Here is a 22,030-nt window from a genome sequence, read left to right as displayed (position 1 = left end):
ATAAACAACCACCATCTCTAGCTAGAAGACATTGTTATTTGCAGCACAAGTTACTTCACACACTCTCTCTCTCTCTCTGCTCTTCAAACCCTAAATTATTAAGTTCGAAATTTTGAAAAGCAGAAGAAGAAAAACACGAGACATTAGACACCAACGCCAAACTCTGTGTCTTGAAGCATTTGGTTCTCTTTGTGTTTCAGTTTCTCACGAGAGTATCCAGAATGGAAGCATGCAAGCCTGACCCAGTTGAGAGAATCGAGCATGGAGCGAAACACATCTGAGAGAGCTGCATTACGGTGGTCACTATGGGGAAGACAGAGGAGGACCGGGCGGTGCCAGCCGGAGTGGGTCCCCAGTCGCAGGACCAGAATGCGCAGACCCAGTCGTGTGGGAACTGTGGCTTTGGGTGGTGTTGTGGAGGGGTTCGGAGGCTCATTGGGTTCAGATGTCTTTTCGTCCTTCTGCTCTCGGCGGCCGTCTTCCTCTCCGCTGTATTTTGGCTGCCCCCGTTTCTTAAGTTCGCAGATCAGCGGGATCTGGATCTAGATTCAAAGTTCAAAGGTGGGATTTTGTTTCTCTACTTCCTTATTTTTTACTTATCATTTTTGTATCATTGTTTTTTCCTTTGGATTTGTGCTTGGCAACATTGTCTGAAGGGCGTGGATCTAGAAATTCTTGGGCGTTTGTTTTATTTATTTTTTGGGGTTTGGGTGGTGGGGTGGCTGCGACTTTTGTTTGGCTGCTGAAATATGTGGGGCGAAGGAAAGGCCTGTTATTAATATTTATCAATTTATGTTATGTTCTATATGTGCTTTAAAAACTGTGAAGGTATTTTTGGTCAAAAAAACAAAAATTGGGAATATTTTGAAATGTATTTCTTGGTGATTGTTGTTGGTGCGTGTTTGCTGTTCTTACACTGGGAAAATGTAGAAAGCAAAGAAAGTAAATGGAGTATTTTGTTTATGTCGCCTAATTTGGAAAATATTGAGAAATTTGACAAGGCTTGGTGTTCAATTAACGGAAAATCAACGATTTGGAATTTATTATTGGTCTTTTCCTACATTTCGGGCAATTGCATCAGTGGAGAAAAATTAGGGTAGTATGAATCTTAATAATACACCCCCCCCCCCCCCCCCCCCCTCTTCCCTCTCTCTAGATGCGAACTTTAAGGTGGTTATCTTTTGCATTTACCTTTTTAGTTTTCCGATTTTTGTTGATATGGACCTACATTCAGGAATTGGACGTAGATGCTAAATCTTTTGTTTTGCGTTTCTATTTTGATAATGGTTATGTTTGATATTTATTTCCATTAATATTGTGTTTTGACCTGAGGGATTCTTCTTGTCAATATCAATCCTTCCTATTTGGAGACAATTACATTAATAGTTTCCCGTTTTCTTTGAGGGTTTCCAATTAGGTACCAGTTCCACGGTCTCCTAGATTTCTTCTACTGATAAATGAGATATTGGAATTTTTCTTTCATTGTCATAGTTATAGTTTTATTGATAAGTAAATCATAATTATTTAATTTTGGTTCTACATGCTTCAATCTGTGGTTATTGTAAAAATAGAAAATTCTATTAACCATCCTCTTAATCATTATCCATTCACCATCCCCTTGTGTGGTATCAAATGATTGGATGATAAGTAAATGAGGATAAATAATTTTTCATTAAGTTGATGCCACATTAGAGGGTGATGGCAAAGAGAATGATGAATAGAATTTATGACGAAAATATTTGGTTGTTCCTCTGGTTGAAAAACAAAGATAAAGGTACAGCAACCAAAGATGCTGTGAAAAGTGGCTCTTTCGCATTGTGGTGATCGTTGATGGTTATGTTTTCTGGGAGTGGCATGCATGTTCACTACTACACTTGAGATCAATCTGATTTGGTGCTAAGATATTGGTATTGAGGCTTGACAGACATGCTGTGAACCATCTGAGGCATTTGTGTAATATACTGTTTGCTGCTTGTCAAGCAGAACGGTGCATCAGGTGTAATAGAAATTGCAAAATGTGCCTGTAACAATAACCTTGATCACGTGATTCTGTGCTTCATTTCAAGTATTCTGATTTGTACTTGCATTACAAAAACAATGCGGTGCATCAGGTGTAATAGAAATTGCAAAATGTGCCTGTAACAATAACCTTGATCACGTGATTCCGTGCTTCATTTCAAGTATTCTGATTTGTACTTGCATTACAAAAACAATGTAATCTGTTTTTCTTCTTGTTATCCTCGTAAATTCTCTGCAGTTTGGATCATGGTATTTATATTTTGAATTCTTTGCAGTGAAATTTGCTAGATCTTTTTTGGTGACTAATATAACTTTTTTTATGTGTCTAGATCATGATATAGTGGCAAGTTTTTATCTTAAGAAGCCGATTTCTTTGCTGGAAGACAATATCTCACAGCTAGAGGAAGACATACTTAATGAGATAGGCTTTCCCACCACCAAAGTACTAGCCTTCTCAGTTGTTTTCTTTTATCATATACTTCATGTTTCTGTATTTTGATTCATTCGGTATTGTGGAACAGGTGGTCATCTTATCTCTGGAACCCATAGCTAGATCAAACACAACCAAGGTTGTATTTGGGGTTGACCCTGATGCGAAATATTCAGTAATATCCCAAACTACTCAAAGTTTTATCAGGGCAAATTTTGTTTCTCTGGTTATACAGCAACTCTCTCTTCGCTTGACTACATCCTTGTTTGGGGAACCATTCTTTTTCGAGGTTCTAAAATTCCCAGGAGGAATTACCATCATCCCCCCTCAGAGTGCATTTCTTTTGCAGAAAGTACAAATCCTTTTCAACTTTACTTTAAACTCCCCTATCTATCAAATACAATTGAATTTTAATAAACTGACGAGCCAGCTGAAGTCAGGATTACGCTTGGCACCCTATGAGGTTTGGCAACCTTTCTTCACCTGAATACTTACATAATGCATATCTTTACCTGAGGCACAAATGTGATGTGATTGTTGCATATTTCAACGTATCAATCTCTACAGACTTCTTGATTTCAGCAAACAAAACGAGCAGCCCAGTTCTGCTCACTATTTTTCAGTTTATCTATGAATATCTCCTTTGGTTGGTTTATTATTTTTTTGTGTGTTTGAAGGAAGCGGATAGGTTTGTGTGTTGGAAGGTGTAGAATTGTTACCTTGTAAATATAAAATACGATTAAGTCCCTAAATTGTATCATATTTTTAATTTGGTTCTTGACAAAAATATTTTTCAATTGTCCCTAAACCATATATCATTTCAATTTAGTTCTTGAAGTTTTAAATTTACTTCAATGATATCGTTATCCCGTCCCACTATTATTATATAAGTGACAATTACCCATGGTGACCTAGTTCTCTTAATTTTTTTTGGGCACAGATGTGCGCCTAACACCAACATTGCTTGTTATCTGACATGTGGACCTCATAAAATGATTACACATGGAGACGCATAACTGGAACATCTTTTCTATTTCTTTTATTTTATTTTTCAAAATTAATTTCATGTATCTCTATATATTTTGGATTTGTAACACCCATATCTGCTAACGTGCTGCATCAGTATTAGTAGCATATGTTTGAAGAAATGTTTATCATATCAGTAACTGCTATTTGCAAAGTGATGGTAAAGTAAAATTGATGCATATTTAAAATTTAAAGGCCTAAGTATAAATAATTGATAGGCAAGGGCAAAATTGGTAGCTAATACATAGTCCCAAACTAAAATTTATATTTGTACCTATAATAAACCATAATTGGAACCTTTTTCCAATACAAAGAGAGAAACCCCACATTCAGGAGTTTTATAGATCATGGAGCTCTATGTTTAGATGCTTGAAGATTTCTCGTCATTTATCTTAAAGTGTCTGATGAATCAGTCTCAATATACACCATACAGACACCGATTTTTGTTTTTCACCATTTGGATGCAGAACTTGTACGTTAGCTTATCAAACTCAAAAGGTTCAACAGTAGCTGCGCCCACTGTTGTTCAGTCATCTGTTCTCCTGGCTGTTGGGAATACTCCCTCAACACAAAGATTAAAGCAACTGGCTCAGACCATCACACATTCTCATTCAAGAAACCTTGGCCTGAATAACACTGTATTTGGTAGGGTTAAGCAAGTTCGGCTTTCATCCATATTGCAACACTCCCTCCATGGTGGTGATGGCAGTGGTCCCTCACCTTCTCCTGCACCTCTGCCTCATCCCCACCACCGCCACCACCACCACCACCACCAACACCACCACCACCACCATCACCACCACCATCATCACCATCACCATGATACTCATCTAGATCCTGCAATTTCTCCTGCTCCTTCAATTGAGAGGGGGGTGCCTGTAGCTCAAAGAGGTGCGCCTGCGCCTAAGGATGGTTCACCTGCACCAAAGAGAAGTTTGCCAGCACCGGAGAAAAGTTATGAAGCAAAGCCTCCTGGTTGCCAACTTGGATATAGGAGGAGTTCTAAAGGGCATGCCAGAAAGCACTCTCACTTTGCCCCTACTGTTGCACCATATATTTCTCCTTATTATCCTGTGGCCTCACCACAAGCGCAAGTTGTCCCACCATCTCCCATTTATCATACAATTCCTGCTTCTAGTCCTTTGCCAAATGTTGTTTTTGCTCACGTTCAGCCCCCAGCAAAGAGTGACTCAGATTCGGGACATGCTGACATTGTGCCTCCTGTTGCACCATCACCATCTTCATGTGAGTATATATACTGATCTTAATTTACTGCTCCAAATATAGCTGATAACTTGGACATATCATATAAAATTTGTTGATAAAATTATTATTTCTTTATCTTGTTTTGCGACGTACAATTATGTTGTTCTGGTTCTCTAAATGTGAGTGTGGGCCACATTTATGGTTCAAGTTAAATGTCTTGAAATAAAGAAAGTACTTCAAATCTCTACTTATCAAAAAGAAAGTACTTCAAATCTCATATGATCAATTTATGTTTTATTTTCTGTCAGTTTTGTGACTACTCTTTTCTTGTGCACGTCTTGGTCTGGCGACTTCAAACCATGGACACAGTTTTAAACTTCACCAAGAACTATCTATGGATCTTAGATATGTACTGTCAGCCTACTAATACACTGTTTTTTCCAGCTTGTGCAGGTTTTCTTACTGCTCAATTGCCATTTTCTCTGTTCCTAGCTCTCGTATTACATCTATAATAATAGAGGAGAATCATTCAATATTCTAGTGGAAATAACTTCTCTGGTACTAGAGGACAAGAATTGTATCTTTTAACTGGACGAACCGGAGGAGTTCTATAAGTGTGAGGTACGCAAAGGGCGTGTTTCACATCCGAGTGGATAAATGCTGTATTTTATGCGTGTAAATATTTTATCAAAGGAATCCAGTCGGGAGATGCATTTTCAGGTCAAAGTCCCATAGGTGGCAGGCCTTTGATACATGCATCGCTTTACCGCTGTTTTGTGTATCCTAATATGCAGAAATGTAAGGGGGATTAGAGAACCGACATATGAATAACATTACCTTTTTGTTTCTCATCCTTTTCTTCTCTATCCGGTATGCCCAAATTTTCGGACACTGAAATGATTGTTGGGTGGAAAAGAAAAAAAGGCAAGATTTCATTGTCACGTCAATTTGTAATATGATATGAAAAAAATAGTGCTTATAAATAATACAAATAAATAAACTCCATGAATACCGTTGATATCTTCATATTAAGAGACTCGAATGGCGAGTAAGCAATAGAAGTCTTTCTCGGAAGACGCTTTATTATATTAGAGTGGAAATTCTTTCTTTGGTATATACGAATCTGTCCGAGTGTCGGCTTCTTGAGGAAGAGTGGGCCGAAAATGACAAAAGCTCTGTTTTTGTTTTGTTTCTGGGGCTCCTTTATATTTTTTTCTTTCTTTTTTTTAAAATTTTTAAAATACATGTAATATTTATTTTCTATTGATTAACCCCCCCCCCCCCCCCCCCCCCCCCCCCCCCCCCCAAAAAAAAAAAAAAAAAGAACTTAGTGATATTTTTTTCCTTTCGAAAATATTGGAAGGTTTTAATAGGGATAGCATTCCAATTTCTCACTTATATTTTGATTAATCGAATATAGAAAAGAAAGTAAAAGACCACAAAACAGTGTGAAAACCATGATTCTACTACCTACCCAAAATGTCACCCTTCTCTGGTGCTTCTGCTAAAGGTAAGAGAAATAAATACCAGTCTGAAAAAATCAGCCTAATAATACCTCACTCACCTGTTAAGAAAAATAAAAATGGAATATCACGGATTTTAAACACCTTTGTTTGCAACTTAATAAAAAAGATGTGGACACGGAGTCGGAGGAGCGCCAATTTCTGGGTCTCAACCAACTGTCACAGTGTGATTCTCCCGTGAAAGCTGCATCATCGATTTCTATTCCTACGAAATGACGCTCGCTTCCAGTCTTTTCCTGAAAAAAATATCTTAAATAATAATCCACCGTAAACACCATCTCTCTCTCTCTCTGTCGCTCACTCAATCTTCACGCTTAAAATCTATCAACTTTTTACAACCAAAAAATCTGGAGTGGGGAAAGTGATAACATTTTGTGTGCTATTTTGTTTCTTCGATCCGAACAAGCTCCACTCACAGACCCCCTTGTATCTTCTCTACTCGTTCTCGTTGATAAACCCACCACTCCTCCGAGTTAACGTCGAAATATATATCTTCAAATTCAAGTAAGGGTGATTACTAGTAGTTCATGTTTCATTTGAATTCGATTGGTTTCAATCTAAACTTCGAGGATTTTATCTGGGCCCTAATCATTTTCTCTTAAAGCAAGTAGAAGTTCGCCTCAATTCTCTGAGTTTTTTATCTCCGCCTTTCTGGGTTTTGTAAATTACTAGTATTTTTCCGGTTGAATCTGCAATTCAATCTGGGTATCATAATACTAACAAGTTTCGCTTGGGCTTTGCTAGATATTGAGGATTTTCGTCTGGGGCTGATCCAATTTTCAAATAAATGATGAATTTGGGACTGCTTTCTGGGACCAAGGCAACGAAATCAGTGAATGTGAGCTTCAGATTGCCATACTATACGCACTGGGGTCAGCGCCTGCTTGTATGCGGCTCTGAGGCAGTTCTTGGTTCATGGAATGTCAAGAAGGGCCTGTTGCTGAACCCTGTTCATCAAGGTGACGAGCTTGTATGGACTGGAAGTGTTGCGGTTCCGAGTGGTTTCGGGTGCGAGTATAATTATTATGTGGTGGACGATGATAAGAATGTTCTGAGATGGGAGATGGGGAGGAGGCGAAAACTGCTCCTGCCAGAGGGGATTCAGGGTGGCGAGGTCGTGGAATTCCACGACCTTTGGCAGGTGCTGCTTTGCTTCTCTCTCTAAATTGCTTTACGCATTTAACTACTTTTGAAGGTTTCTTTATATTCCTTCTGAAAGTACAACGTAGCTACTTTTAGTGGCATCATAGTCATTGCGATGTTTCGGATTCCACGAGATTTCTGCTCTGGGTATTTCTAATTTTCAGAGTGTCCTTCGATTATAATAAGTTCAATTTATCGAAAATGTGGCGTTATAATAATCTCTTCTTTGTACTTTTTTACTTTGGTTCGTTTTGGAAGGTGGAACTTTTGGTTTCTTTTTGAATCAAATCTGGAATCTATTCACAGTTCAAAACCAAAGGCTTAAAATTCGAAACTTCCTCCTTTTTCCTGACTTTCTCTTTTTCTCTGCAACCAGTTGTATTACTATATTCCTATGGATGTCATATTCGTTGAAAGTGCCACGTTGTAATTTGCCATTTTTTTGGAACCCGACTTTTACTTCTTTGTTACAAGTTCTAAGTAGATGCTCACATTCATTAATCTCTATTATGTAGTTTGGTTGCTTACAATGGTAAGAAAGGAAAGCCTCTCAGGATAACCACTCAAGCATAGCATAGTTGTAAAATCCGAATTTTTCCCCTTAATAGTTTTATTTCTCATTCTTTTCTTTCATCAAATGTGTCTTCCATCATGCTCAGAAGATAAGTTATGATGCTAGAGAATTTAAGACAAATCTTGAGAGGAAATTTAACAAAAGGACAGAAGATCAAGTTCCACTATGGTAGTAACTACAGTAGCAATAAGAAACACACATTCATGATCAATAACTTTTAGGTACCCTTCCTTTTTAACCAATATTCATAGATATCATGTTATTTTATTTAATATGTGATACCATATGAAAGGTGGCTGCTCAACACTGTGGAAAAGAAGCAATAGCCTTTCCTCATTTGAACACAATTATTCTCGTGTCTTAAGATTGCATTAGACAAAGTGACATATTATGTTGCTAAAGCTTCGAGTTTCCTTGATACCTCAACCTGCTGATTCCTAGATTGATTGGGGTTGTCTCCCCCATTTTGCATCAGAGAATTTCAAGCTATTGTAGCTTTGGTTGACTCAGATTCAGATAGATTAGCTTCTGTCTGAATAGCATCCCTTCTGACATTGGGTTGAGGTTTAACTATGGTTCTCTTTTTTAGGATAAAAATTATTCAACTGTAATTTAATTTTTAAGGGCTTCTATAATTTACTTACAGTAGTGTTTGTTTCTTGACATTGAAAATTTTACTGAACAACTTGTCTTGATCAAATCCAGACTGGTTCCGATGACCTCCCTTTCAGAAGCGCATTCAAAAACGTCATCTTTAACAGAAGTTGGAATCTGAATGTAGAGAGACCTCTAGGTTCCATTCAGAATAACCTGGAAGGGGAAGGTAATTTGAATGCAGTTGGAGCTCTTTAGCAACTTCGGATGTGATATTCAGATGTGAACAGTGGTTTTTTCTTAGTAATAGATTGTTTACTTCTGTTTGTCAGCAGATACACTTCTCATCCAATTCAAAATTTGCTGCCCAAATGTAGAAGAAGACACATCAGTATATTTCTTTCCTTCTGATGAGATTTTTACTGCTTTTTTCATATAACTTGATAGTATAAATTCTGTTGTTAATCTTTTCCATGTCGCTTCTTGTTAGACAATTGAAGCCGGACTTGTGCAGGTTTATGTGATAGGTAGCCATGTAAAGTTGGGACAATGGAAGATTCAGGATGGGTTTAAACTTAGCTATGCTGGTAATTCAATCTGGCAAGGTGATTGTGTGCTACAAAAGGGTGATCTACCAATACAATATCCTTTTTGCCTTCATCTTCAATAATTTGATAGCATAGTGAATTTTTTACTTTGTACACCTGCCAATTTACCAACACATTCTCTTTTTTCCTTGACGGTTGTTCCACATTTAAGTATAGTAAGTATGGAAAGGCTGGAAAATTCTCTTTAGAAACAGGTCCCAATCGGGAACTAGCAGTTGGCTCCTCGGATAATCAACCAAGATACATTTTCCTTTCAGATGGCATGTTTCGAGTATGTTGTTGGATCTATATTCTATACAAGTGATTGTCGTGCTGCTGAGGAGCTTTGGTTCTTATCTATTGATTTATTTTGTCAGGAATTACCTTGGCGTGGTGCTGGTATTGCAATTCCCATGTTTTCTGTTAGGTCGGAATCTGATCTTGGAGTTGGAGAGTTCCTTGACCTGAAGTTGCTTGTTGACTGGGCTGTGGATTCTGGGTTCCATTTAGTTCAGCTTTTACCAATCAACGATACATCCGTGCATGGGATGTGGTGGGATTCATATCCTTACAGGTATTACTTTTGGCTGGTATGCTCAAGCCCAAGTTTCATATAAAAATTATTATTTGGGCTGTAGAGCTTTAATTTTTTTCCATCTCTTCGCGAGAAATGGAAGTAACCTACTGTTTTCTCTACTTCTACAAATTCCCTTCTTCCAGTCTTTAGACAGTAATGATACTTTAAATGTTTCACATTGTCTTTTTGGTGAGTTCAATACACTTAGGTTTGTTGAAATTGAACTTACCACCTTGATTGGTTTCACGAATCCTCTTACTTCTTTTGTATTGTCTCTGTATGAGATGTATGAGATTAATGACATCTTACACTTTTCTGTCACATTCTTTTTTTCAGTTCAAATATACTTGAATAATTGTCATAGATGCGCACTTGTGATCTGACAAACATTTTTCCTCTATTGTCTTGATCGTGCAGCTCACTTTCTGTATTTGCATTGCATCCATTATACCTGAAAGTTCAGGCACTTTCAGATAGTATTCCAGATGATATCAAGGTGACGTGCCTGGCCTTTTAATTTTTCATTCAAACAAAAGGACACTTTTTCCCATAATTTATGCGGATACCTGAAATGCTCGTCTTGCCTTGTTTCCTTTCTTTCTTAACAGCTAGAGATTCAGGAGGCAAAACATCGGCTGGATGGAAAGGTAATCATTCCAACATTTTTTCCCTGTGATGATTGGCATTATACAGTCTAGTTAACTGTTGTGCTAAACGATATGTAACATTTTTAGCAAGCTCCCCAGACCATGAATGAAGATGCCTTTACTAGTTGATAACTGCTTATAGCTGTTGACAAAGCATCATTATCTAATCGTTACAACTTTTCCAAACTTTAAAAAAATAAAAATAAAAAATTCTGACTTTTACAAATTTTAAAACAAACATAATATTAAAAAATTATATTCTAGCAATATTTTAACTTTATAATATTTTTATTCAACTTTTTCTCTCCTTTCCCAAGACCCAATAAAACATCTTAACTCAAACCATTTCACTACTATTAATGGATTTCTCGTCTCATCTCATCTCATTCTCCTAATGAGGCTTTATGGTACATACTTCTCCATTGCTTACATCCCTGAATTAATTTGGTACGTAAATTTGTGTAGCCTCTCTTGAAAGTGAACCCTCACCTCTTGTTATGCATGATACTATGCTAACTGGTAGTGTTGGTATGCCAAAAAGTCCAAAACCCCCCGAATAAATCATTAGCTGGGACGCAACTTACCTTACTTGGCTAGATGCATTTTAGCTTGCTTTCATTTTCAGAGAAAAGGAGACGAGTTTTACTTGAAATTCTGTGATGAAGAATCTGCTACATCCATTTTCAAATCTATATATGATGACGAATTTTACCTGAAATTCTGTTTGGAATTTGCTAAAAAGTTAAATAAATGCCCTAATCTGCTATATATGGAAGACAAACAAAATCAAATAAAATAAAATAAAATAAAATTATCGTCTTTACTTTTACCCACATTCTTGACCTCATCAATGATTTGAATATTAAGCAAACAGAATTCAAACACAACAGTTTATTTATAAAGAAAAGGAAATCGGGTTGGTTTGAAAAGAATAAAATATTAAGAAGCTGAATCTCGTATTACTCTATTTGCATTTTCATCTTTTAAAAGAACAAATTGTGTCATCTTCATCTGTGGTGATTATCTTTCTGGTGCATGACAGACAATTATGAAATTTTTACTGGCCAATTTATGGTAATGATAGTTCATTCTTCCACATACTATCCATTTATACTAATACATTTAGGTTTGTATCTATGCAGGATGTTGATTATGAGGCTACTCTGGCTACTAAACTTTCAATTGCCAAGAAAATTTTTGCCCGGGAGAAAGATTTAATACTTCACTCCAAATCCTTTCAAAAATACTTCTCTGAGAATGAGGTATTTCCGTCTTTGGAATTATACTGTTGCCATTTGCTTGCAGCATTTGGACTTAATTTATTTTCAGTTGCTCTCTTTTGAAACTTAATTTCCATACTGAATGATGCGTTTTAATGGAAAAGGATTGGTTAAAACCCTATGCGGCCTTCTGTTTTTTGAGGGACTTTTTTGAAACATCAGATCACAGCCAATGGGGTCGGTTTTCCCAGTATTCAAAAAATAAGGTAATAATACTTGTGACTAATTTTGGTTTAGCGGGGAGTTGGTTTTTTCATTACAGGTACCTTCACATCTGTTACAATAATTTCCCTTTGCTTACAGCTTGAGAAACTCGTCACAAAAGACAGCTTGCACTATGACGTAATTTGCTTCCATTACTATATCCAATTCCATTTACATTTACAAGTAAGTAGAATTTTTCTGTCTCATATATCTACATCAATTCACGCTAATGAACAAAAAGGCATTGATATCTAACATCACATAATGACAGTTGTCCGCTGCTGCGGGATATGCTAGAAAGAAAGGAGTGGTATTGAAGGGAGACCTCCCTATTGGCGTTGACAGAAACAGTGTGGATACCTGGGTCTATCCAAATCTATTTCGCATGAACACATCTACTGGAGCACCTCCTGATTATTTTGATAAAAATGGGCAGAACTGGGGATTCCCTACTTATAACTGGGAGGAAATGTCAAAAGACAACTATTCTTGGTGGAGGGCTCGATTAACTCAGGTTTTGTTATCTAAAAGTAGATGACATTTTACCCAAAGAATACCTCCTTTTTTTCACATATGCTTATAAATTTTAACAGAGTATAATTTGGGTTTGGCCCATCTGTTAAAAAAAAAAATAGATGGTGTTAATTTGAACGGATATGTGGAAAGACAAAATTTATCCTTGATGTTAAAACTAGCTTTTAAGGGTATTTATGTCTTTTCACATCTGGTTTCGTCCTAGTTAACAACTATTTTTTATGGAAGGGGTAAAATGATTCTGAAACTTTAAAATATAGTCCAAGTTGCAAGTTGAAGTATATGGGTGCAAGTGACGAAGCGGTTGTAACCCATGGTGGATGGGTTTCATTTACCCGTAAAATGTCCTTTCCTTGCTGTGCCCTGGTTTTAGTATTGTGTTCCTTCGCTAACTTTCATGTATAAGCCAAAGGTCCTTTGTCTTTGTTCCTATGCAGATGGCAAAATACTTTACAGCTTACAGGATTGATCACATATTGGGTATCTTTCGAATCTGGGAGCTTCCAGAACATGCCATGACAGGTCTAGTTGGAAAGTTTCGACCTTCTATCCCTTTGAGTCAGGTAAAGTTATAGTTTTCCAATCAAGGAGCTAGTTTAGTTTTCAATCAAGGAGCTAATTTATTCTTTAGGATAAATGGAGGTAGAAGGTAGACCATGGTAGCTGCAAAGAGAAGCAGTTGGTTTTTCTTGTTTATTCAGTGTTTCTATTCATAATTAGTTTTCTTCTTCTGTAGGAAGAACTTGAAAGAGAAGGAATATGGGACTTTGATCGCTTGAGTCGTCCATATATTCGGCAGGAATTGTTACAGGTTATGAAATTTCTTTTTAGCTGTACTCGGATTTCTCCAAACCTAACTTATTCAATTCTTTGTTGTAAGGTTTTACTCAGCACTTTTATACTGATGTTTATCTCTTTTTCTTTTGTCGATTCAGCAAAAATTTGGAGCATACTGGACTTTTATTGCCTCAAATTTTCTTAATGAATATCAGAAGCACTGTTATGAGGTGATACTATTAGTTTATTGGATAAGTGATTTATTGTATGTTTCCTAGATTAATTGTTATCTCTGGAGGGTTAGTTTAGAATTTTCTGTCGAACATCAGACCGAGGGGCCTCACAAAATAGTTTTTAATTTCTCTTTAGTTTAAAGAGGACTGCAGCACGGAGAAAAAAATTGCTGCCAAGCTGAAGTCATGTGCAGAAAGTTCATTGCTGTTGGAGAGTGAAAACAAGACTCGGCATGATCTTTTTGATCTTTTTCAGGTAATTTCAAAGAGAACTATTTTTTTTTTTTTTTAAATCTCAACTCATGAACTGTTTGTTAATCATTTTAGGTGGATTATATACAGGGAACTTGTATTTAGTGTTCTGTGGGTTGTTTAGAATTGCCATCAGTTACCTCGTCTTAGATTTGAACTTTTCAATTGCTCCTGCAGAATATAGTTCTTATCAGAGATTTAGAGGATCCAAGGAAGTTCTATCCTCGTTTCAATCTTGAGGATACTTCAAATTTTAAGGATTTGGATGATCACAGGTACTTGAGATCTCTTTTTAGTATGGGAAATGTTGTTTATCCATAGTTGAATAATGTTGGTTATCTTTTCTCGGTGGCCAAAAGAATTATTTCTACTTCCCCTTTTCTCAACTCTCGTGAGAAACTACCAACATAACAGCTTACTTACTATTCAATGAAACAGCAAAAATGTTTTGAAAAGATTATACAATGATTACTATTTCCATCGGCAAGAGAGTCTGTGGCGGCAAAATGCTTTGAAGACCCTGCCTGCCCTCCTTGACGCATCAGATATGTTAGCCTGCGGGGAAGATCTGGGTCTTATTCCTTCTTGTGTCCACCCTGTATGTTCATAGAGCAATTCCTGATTCTTCCCTTTTCATACGGAGAGTCATCTTTCTGGTTTTGGACTGTGTTCGACTAAAAATGTCTTCTAACAGTTTAATTTTGATGCAGGTCATGCAAGAGTTGGCACTAATAGGTTTGCGCATTCAACGTATGCCTAGTGAACCTGATTTGGAGTTTGGTGTTCCTTCTCAATACGGCTACTTGACGGTAAGATCCTGTGATATTGCTAGTTTACTATGTGCCCATGTATGACATTATTTTATGGAGTCTCCTAAAAGGGATCATTTCAGTACAATACTATATGATGGTAAGATCTTTTCATACTGTTCGTTAATCTTGAGCCATTATATTTGGGTGCAGATGGGTACTACTTGAATGGAATACTAGTAGTTTATTTTTCTTAGCTAGCCTTATGGCGTAATATCTAGAACAATAATCGTAAATTGGAAAAAAAAAAAAACAAGAAATATTTTCATTACGAACTCTTAGGATGTGCAGTGGCAGAGGCAGGATTTGATTTCATATTTTGCATTTGTGTTATTCATGTAATTTTTCGTTTGGCATAGGTGATTTCAGAATTTGTTGTGTGAACCACGTACAACAAATCTTCGAACTTAATATCCCCTTTTCTTTTTCCTGATAAATCTCAGGATTTTGGATATTGCAATCTGGTTATGTTGCTGAAATACCTCCTATTAAAGTTGTAGGATCTTCATCTTATTTGTCAGGTATGTGCCCCATCCTGCCATGACTGCTCAACTCTCCGTGCTTGGTGGGAAGAAGATGAAGAAAGAAGACGTCGATTCTTTAAGAGTGTAGTTGGGTCTGACATGTTGCCACCCAGTCAATGCGTTCCAGATATAGCACATTTCATCTTAAGGCAACATGTGGAAGCCCCATCAATGTGGGCGATTTTCCCTCTTCAGGTATTGTGATGGTGATGTTAATAACGAGTTCTCTGATGCTGTTCTAGAACACTGTGTCATATCTTCCAACTGTGCGTTCAAAACTTCCATGTCGATGCGGGAAGTCCAGTATGGAACACGATACTAAAAATCCTTGTGGCTTCCCTGTGATTGTATTCATGCATTAAACGTCGTACTGATTGATAAACGTGTATTCAGTTGCATATATATATATATATAAATTGTGTCATTTGGTGATCAGGATCTGTTGGCACTGAAAGAAGAATACACAACACGGCCTGCAGCAGAGGAAACAATAAATGACCCCACAAATCCAAAGCACTACTGGAGATACCGTATGTATCGAGATTCTCCATTAAAGACTAAACTAAGCTGATCACCCTTGACCTATTCTCTTGTTTATGCAAGCTGTGCTTCGGTTTCCACCTGAGATATTAGAATTGCATCTCGTTATATTTTCTTCATTATTTCTCTATGGGATTCTGTTGTTCTCAGGTGTACATGTGACGCTGGAATCCTTGATGAAAGACAATCAACTCAAAACCACTATTAAAGACCTCGTACGAGGTAGTGGAAGGTCATATCCTGTGGGAGAAAATGAAGTTCAAGTGAATGAAGAAACTGCAGCCACGAGTACTGAGAAACAACTGGTTCCCAATGGGGACGAAAAGTTGCCCGTGGCATCAGAGTTGACTGGCATTCCACAAAAGGAGACTCTGGCAGTCCACTAAATTAATGCTGCCTGCATATTTTAATCATCCAAATTCTCACAATAATTCGTATTGTTAGCAAATATGATGGGATAATGGAGATGCTAATAAGTAACAATAATGTTTCTGGAGGAAGTATTCTTTCTCATCAATGAAAGTCTGTTTATTTGCAAAAAGCAGCGTAGCTGCTTTATTTTTTGTTCAAAGTTTGGCGATTCTCATTCTATATTTCGGAGATTTTAGTTATAAGTAACCTACTAATTGAATCGATTTCTTTATATTAATTTAAGATTTTAAGTTAAGTGGTGCAATAAAATAGAAATAGAAATAGAAATGAGTCAAATGTAGAATCCCTATGCTTCCGGATTGCCGAATAATTTTGGAACTCCTATTGTTAACAGGGACCAATTTAGGATTAAGGTCTAAGGGTGAGGTTATTAAAGGGTTTATTTTTGGTTCTTCCCAGACTAAAGACTGGTATGATTTTGGTCAAATTGCCAGGTTGCAGTGATTGGGCCCGGAATACCCGTCCAAACAAGGAAATTAGAAAAAGCAAAAAAAGATGTCATGGAATAAAACCAACCAGACTAAGCCACTTGGGTTAGTACTCTCCTGGTTCCCATATCTTTGCGTTAGGTGGCAGATAAAGATTGGATCACCGACCAAAAATACAGTTTTAATTAGACTCAAAAAAGAATGGCTCGACGTTAATGTCGGAAATAGGAAACCGTTTGGCAAGAGAGAAAATAGGAGCACGGGGAAAACAGTGTAGACGTTATTTTGGAAGAAACTACTGTATGGACGGTTGAGATGAGACACGCATGCAGGACCCAGTTTAAACCCCAAGAAACAGAAAGAGATGGACAACGTACGATGACCACACCTTTTTCCTTGGGATCACAGTCACAGAGAGAGAGAGAGATCAATTGTTAATTAGCATTTCAAAATAAATCTACGACGACGAAGGAACATGTATAAAAATAGAAAATAGAGATTAAGAGGGGAGAGCAGCAGGGGAGGGGCGCGGGCAGACACAATTTTAGATAGTGGTAGTGCTGGGGGTGGTGGCCTGGGGTTCATTGATCATTTGGTCTGGTTCTGTCACGCTCCCGTTGCTGTTCGTTCGTATGCCTGAATGCCTTAACCAGTGTTCAGGGTATGCTTCTCTCTCTCCCTCTCTATCCCCCTCTCTCATTTCTTTGATCGTCGGTTTTGTGTATATATTTGTATTGTTTGCTTTAAAAAAATGTGATCATCACATGCATGCATTCATGTACGATGTACAGTACGTGCATGTAGTCTTCTTTGATTCCTTTTCTTTGATTTTTCCAATTAACTCGATATAATTCATAACCTATAATTTCTTTTGAAAACTGCAGGTTGTTTCAACGTCAGCTTTTCTAGAATTTTTTTTTCCTTTTTTAAAAAAAATAAAATTAATATTGTTGTTTTTTTCTTTATCCTTTTCTGATGAAAGCAGTAGTAGTACTCGTACATGCATGACGTTCTATTAATTCTTATGTTTCAGAAAATCGTGGCGATTTATGTGCGAACGACTGAGGGATAATTGGCTCTCATGTAAGTCTGTTTTTATCCATCTTCTTTCAATATATATATATATATATGAATGATTCCATTCAATTCAACGTAACATCATTACATACATACATAAATATGTATATCATATGGTTTTCGTCTTTAATCAGCATTTTTTTTCCCTTCTTCGTACGTGGACTACATTCAGGTGATGTTGGATTCAAGAACAAATATTTTGTGAAAATTGGCCGGTAGTCCGATTGATCCCAGCATAAAGGAATGATCCCAGCGTAAGACCTTTTTGGGAGTCGACCCTGTGTATGCCAAAATTTGGTAAAGTGATAAAATCAATTTCCTTGTGGTGCTGCATTTGATTGGATACACACACACACATATATATATTTAGTTATATTAATATTCTGAATGCAGTTTGGAACAGTTTTTCTTTTTAGCTTTATTTTCTTGTCCCTAATTAATTATTGGGAATTAGAATATGTATGGATTTAAAGTTAAAGCATTTGTAAAGGTGCGGCATCAATGTTTATTGTTAAAAGAAAAAAATTTCTTATCATCTTCTCATTATCATATAATGTGACATTAGATAATAAGTTCACAAGTAAAATATAATAAATAGTATCTAATTATTTAATGTCACATTATGAAATGATGATGAGAATTGAGATGATGAGTAATATTATCCTTTATCGCTTGTTTTGTAGTGAATGAAAAGTGTAGGAAATTAAATAGATTCAATCATGCACAAAAGCATGAGATTCTTTATTGATCTGATTTATATCATCATGTGTAGTTTGCGTGCTAATAATCCTAGATGATTGTGATTAATTAATTACTTGACTAATATATGCGCCTGCATGCATGGGTACTCAGGGTGGGGGGTCTTCTGAGAAGAGCTGCCCTTGGCATCCGCTGCTGCCATTTTCACCTGCATGAGATTCTTCAAAATGGCCGTAGCGGTCGATCAACATCATGGATTTAGGCCTTTCAGCCGATCCCAGAGATGCAGACTCCAATCCTACACTCACCTCGATCAGAAATTTCTTGAACATAGCCAAAGAAATCTAGCCCATTCCTTAAAGCAAGCATTTGATCAGGCCGATAACATCCACCGAAGCTTATCCACCCCATGCCTTTCCATAACTCCCACAGTGGAGGAAGAGTTCGACGCAAATCCAAGGATTGAGATTGTTGGTGGCCGTCAGGATCCTAGACTGCGTGCTCTCGTGGTTGAGGTTGCCATAGCTCTGGCCTCTGGAGTCGATCCCATGCAGGTGTCAAGTGGGTTAGGCGGTGCCTACTTCTTGCGTAGCAGAAATGGCGATAATATTGCCGTGGCAAAGCCAATAGACGAAGAACCTCTAGCTTTTAACAATCCAAAAAGCTTTGGCGGTCTGATGCTCGGCCAACCTGGGTTGAAACGCTCAGTCAGGATAGGTGAAGCCGGCGTTCGTGAATCGGCTGCTTATCTTCTTGACCATAGCGGCTTTGCCGGGGTTCCTCCAACAGCGTTAGTAGAAATCTCTCGCGTTGCATTCTGTGGCGCCGTTGATATTGAAGCCAAAGTTCCGTTTGCACAACGTAAGATTGCCTCACTCCAGCGATTTGTAGACCACAAATACGATGCAGGAGAGTTAGGCTCTTCTGGCTTCTCAGTGTCATCAGTTCACCGGATTGGGGTTTTCGATATCAGACTCCTAAATCTTGATAGACATGCTGGAAACATACTTGTTAAGAAGCACGAGCATGAGAACAATGCGGCTGGGGTTGCTGAGCTTGTCCCCATTGACCATGGGCTTTGCCTCCCTGAATGGCTTGATGATCCATATTTTGAGTGGCTGCATTGGCCTCAAGCCTCGGTTCCTTTCTCCGAGTACGAAATTGAATACATTTCTAACCTTGATCCGTTTAAAGATGCCGAGCTTTTAAGGACTGAGCTTCCTTCTATAAGAGAGTCCTCTATACGGGTACTCGTGGTTTGCACTATTTTCTTGAAGCGAGCAGCAGCAACTGGGCTTTGTCTTGCCGAAATTGGTGAAATGATGACTCGGGATTTTGGCTGCGGGGAAGAAAATTTGAGTATCCTCGAGAATCTCTGCGCCCAAGCCAAGGCTAGCTTGCCGAATATTCTTTATGATGATCATAGCGTAGAAGAAACAAGAAAAGAAGAGGAAATATTTCAATTTGACAAAGAAAACGGAGATAGTTTTAGTGATTTCTTAGATCTTCCACAACTCTTGAAGGGCCATGCTGTGGTAGCTAAGCCACTTAATATATCAAGGTTTTCATCCACAGGGTCAATGAATACTGAGGCAGTATGGCCTCCATTAATACAAGAGGAAAATGACCATTTTCACGAAACCTTTGATGTCAAGGAGAATCAGGGCAGCGACGACAACGATGGCTGTGACAATCATAAGGTAGGGGGCTTCATGAAGAGCATAAGTTTCTCGGTACCTAACCACGAGAGTGATCAAATGGGGGGAATTTCTTTCGAAGACATGAGCGAAAATGAATGGGAATTGTTCTTGGAGATTTTCAAGGAGCTTTTGCCCGAGGTATTTGAAGGCAAAAAGTGCACGAGCTTGAAGCAAAGGTTAGGAACTTCTTGCAAGTTTTGAGGGAATTAAGGAAACAGATGCCAGATATATGAATGGTACTAATCGTTATTGCTCGTATAACTCATGTCATGTATATATAATATTATCGCAAGAGGCCGGCCGCCTAGTGTAGAATTGTAGATAAAATGCTATATATCTAGGGGAGGAGTGGAAAAGAGATTTGGTGAAATGCCATCCTTCCATTTTTACGTACCTTTCCCTATCTATATGTTGTGTCTTATTTTCAAATGTAAACTAATTACAAAGAGTACTACCCGTACGTCCTTCTTGAATACATCATTTTGGAAGGATTTATATATATTTATTGGGTTTATTTGAGTTGTACTTCATGAACTGTTTGATATTAATTATTAATTGAATGTTTTCTGGCCTACAATAAAAGTACGTATGATATATATTATTGTTGCTAATTGGTCTTTATCCATTTAAACTCTATATACAATACATATAGAATGATATCTATGCCGGTATATATATATATATATATATATATAATTTTATGTATTTTTTGTATACTCCATTAGTGTAATTGATTGTATTATTTTTTTAATATAAAATAATTATTTTTTTCTATCATATTAATAGAGTGTGCAAAGAGTATACAAAAGTGGATATATGTAGAATATATAACTCTCTACATATAAAGTGCAAACGTCGCACACTTCTTTTAAAAACAGTGAGTAAATATATTGAGATCTAAATAAAAAAAAATGAGTATTGCTATAATCATAAAGAGATTAATATACAAAAATAATTTTACAAATTGACATGATTTCATGTAATCGATTAGATCTATTTTACAATAAAATTCGTTTTATAATCTGATGAACTACATCATTTCACATTTTGTGGGATTACTTTTGTGTAATCTATTTATGGCTATAGTATTTTCCTATATGCATACCTAGGTAGCTACACATATACTCCATTTGTCATGCAGTTATGATGCCTTCAGAAGGGGGTATCATGATGTCGTTATCTGGGTCTATCTTAAATATAAACCGGGGATTGATCTAGACATGAAAAAAAAAAGAGAGAAATGCATACATGGAATTATTAATTTATTAGCAAGATCAGTGTATGAAAAGAAGGGATGGGGGACTGGGGAACAAAAAACAAAGTTTATTGGCTTTGAGGTTGCCTTCTCTGCAAACGAAAAAAGGATCTGTTGATAAGCAATAGAAGTTACAGTTTTGGAGATTGCTGATGGTAATGATAAAATCTTTCTCGTTAAACTTAAGCAATGGAAAACTAATGCATTTATAATTACATTAAAGGGAGAGAAAAAAAAAAGGTGTTTGATGTTACTGATCATGAAGCCTTCGATCGGCCAGAATGTGATGCTGATTCTGATTGCTGCAGGTAGATATTTCTCTCTTTCGTTTGTAATCTGAGAAGCTTAAATTGACCCGCAGCCTCGGTTAATTCAAATGGAGGGCAGCCTTGGTCAAAGAGAAGTCGAAAAAGACACATGCAATACGTGGCCATTGGACCAAGGAATCAGTTGCCTCACCCGATTCCTCGTATTAACTTTGACACTCAACTGCACCCATCACAAAGTACCTTATCAATAGAAAAAGTAAATAGAGAGAAGTATTTATTTTCGCGTTGAAATTTTGTTATTCTTTCACTCTGTTATTCCACGTTGATAAAGATGTGGAAATGGGAAGCTTGATGGAGGGTTGGTAATAAATTTATATATATCGTTTGTATCTGTGAGGATAAGCGTGGACAATGGGCCCATAAAAATGGTAGGCAATTCGGCGACTCTCAGTAACATTCTCCATAAATAAAAGCAGATGCACGTGCATGTGAGTGACTTTGTCCCCACACACTTGTACTTCAAAATTAAAAATTAAAAGTAAAAACTTTACTCGGAAATCCCTCTCTTTAAGCAAGCCAGCTTGAATACAGAAAAGCCACTTCGATCCCGGAATGAAAAAGAAAGTAAAAATAAAAAATAAAAATTTAAAAGGAAGAAGGATTCCATTATAATTGAGCTTTTGGTTTGATT

At 37.1% G+C, this 22,030-nt stretch overlaps 3 protein-coding genes across 7 annotated transcripts; all 3 read left to right on the top strand.

Moving 5' to 3' along the window:
- On the top strand, positions 1-5,532 carry LOC122275483. Its single transcript, XM_043084569.1, has 5 exons — positions 1-561; positions 2,349-2,461; positions 2,541-2,912; positions 3,943-4,720; positions 5,126-5,532. Exons 1-5 carry the CDS (start codon positions 306-308, stop codon positions 5,191-5,193), a joined length of 1,587 nt encoding a protein of 528 aa, XP_042940503.1. The 5' UTR covers positions 1-305; the 3' UTR covers positions 5,194-5,532.
- Positions 5,533-6,316: 784 nt separating this feature from the next.
- LOC122276457 (4-alpha-glucanotransferase DPE2) lies at positions 6,317-16,050 on the top strand. 5 transcript variants are annotated; one of them, XM_043086184.1, is made up of 23 exons: positions 6,317-6,708; positions 6,949-7,345; positions 8,627-8,744; positions 8,848-8,906; positions 9,006-9,157; positions 9,268-9,394; positions 9,480-9,676; positions 10,097-10,175; positions 10,288-10,326; positions 11,469-11,588; positions 11,711-11,812; positions 11,910-11,993; positions 12,082-12,324; positions 12,782-12,907; positions 13,081-13,155; positions 13,280-13,351; positions 13,491-13,610; positions 13,784-13,881; positions 14,045-14,204; positions 14,317-14,415; positions 14,937-15,134; positions 15,376-15,469; positions 15,630-16,050. In XM_043086184.1, exons 2-23 carry the CDS (start codon positions 6,992-6,994, stop codon positions 15,863-15,865), a joined length of 2,952 nt encoding a protein of 983 aa, XP_042942118.1. In that variant the 5' UTR covers positions 6,317-6,708; positions 6,949-6,991; the 3' UTR covers positions 15,866-16,050. The 5 variants fall into 5 exon arrangements, with proteins under 5 accessions (XP_042942118.1, XP_042942121.1, XP_042942122.1 ...); XM_043086187.1 differs by having other exon boundaries at positions 6,318-6,708; positions 8,851-8,906; XM_043086188.1 differs by having other exon boundaries at positions 6,318-6,708; positions 9,030-9,157.
- An 800-nt stretch (positions 16,051-16,850) lies between these two features.
- Positions 16,851-20,340, top strand: LOC122275672 (phosphatidylinositol 4-kinase gamma 8-like). The gene is made up of 4 exons (XM_043084826.1): positions 16,851-17,000; positions 17,373-17,422; positions 17,589-17,713; positions 18,269-20,340. Exon 4 carries the CDS (start codon positions 18,328-18,330, stop codon positions 20,014-20,016), a length of 1,689 nt encoding a protein of 562 aa, XP_042940760.1. The 5' UTR covers positions 16,851-17,000; positions 17,373-17,422; positions 17,589-17,713; positions 18,269-18,327; the 3' UTR covers positions 20,017-20,340.
- Positions 20,341-22,030: the final 1,690 nt, after the last annotated feature.

The sequence above is a fragment of the Carya illinoinensis genome, chromosome 9 (genome assembly GCF_018687715.1).
Source record: "Carya illinoinensis cultivar Pawnee chromosome 9, C.illinoinensisPawnee_v1, whole genome shotgun sequence".
NCBI classification, from domain to species: Eukaryota; Viridiplantae; Streptophyta; class Magnoliopsida; order Fagales; family Juglandaceae; genus Carya; species Carya illinoinensis.
This window is presented reverse-complemented; position numbering and strand designations above follow the sequence as displayed.

Excerpts from the sequence above, each read along its gene's own strand:
- LOC122275483 (XM_043084569.1), top strand. The coding sequence starts at position 306 with ATGGGGAAGACAGAGGAGGACCGGGCGGTGCCAGCCGGAGTGGGTCCC. Across the intron at positions 562-2,348 it reads TCTAGATTCAAAGTTCAAAG|ATCATGATATAGTGGCAAGT; the intron begins GTGGGATTTTGT and ends TTATGTGTCTAG. Across the intron at positions 2,913-3,942 it reads TACGCTTGGCACCCTATGAG|AACTTGTACGTTAGCTTATC; the intron begins GTTTGGCAACCT and ends ATTTGGATGCAG.
- LOC122276457 (XM_043086184.1), top strand. The coding sequence starts at position 6,992 with ATGATGAATTTGGGACTGCTTTCTGGGACCAAGGCAACGAAATCAGTG. Across the intron at positions 11,994-12,081 it reads AATTCCATTTACATTTACAA|TTGTCCGCTGCTGCGGGATA; the intron begins GTAAGTAGAATT and ends ACATAATGACAG. Across the intron at positions 14,205-14,316 it reads TTCCTTCTTGTGTCCACCCT|GTCATGCAAGAGTTGGCACT; the intron begins GTATGTTCATAG and ends ATTTTGATGCAG.
- LOC122275672 (XM_043084826.1), top strand. The coding sequence starts at position 18,328 with ATGAGATTCTTCAAAATGGCCGTAGCGGTCGATCAACATCATGGATTT.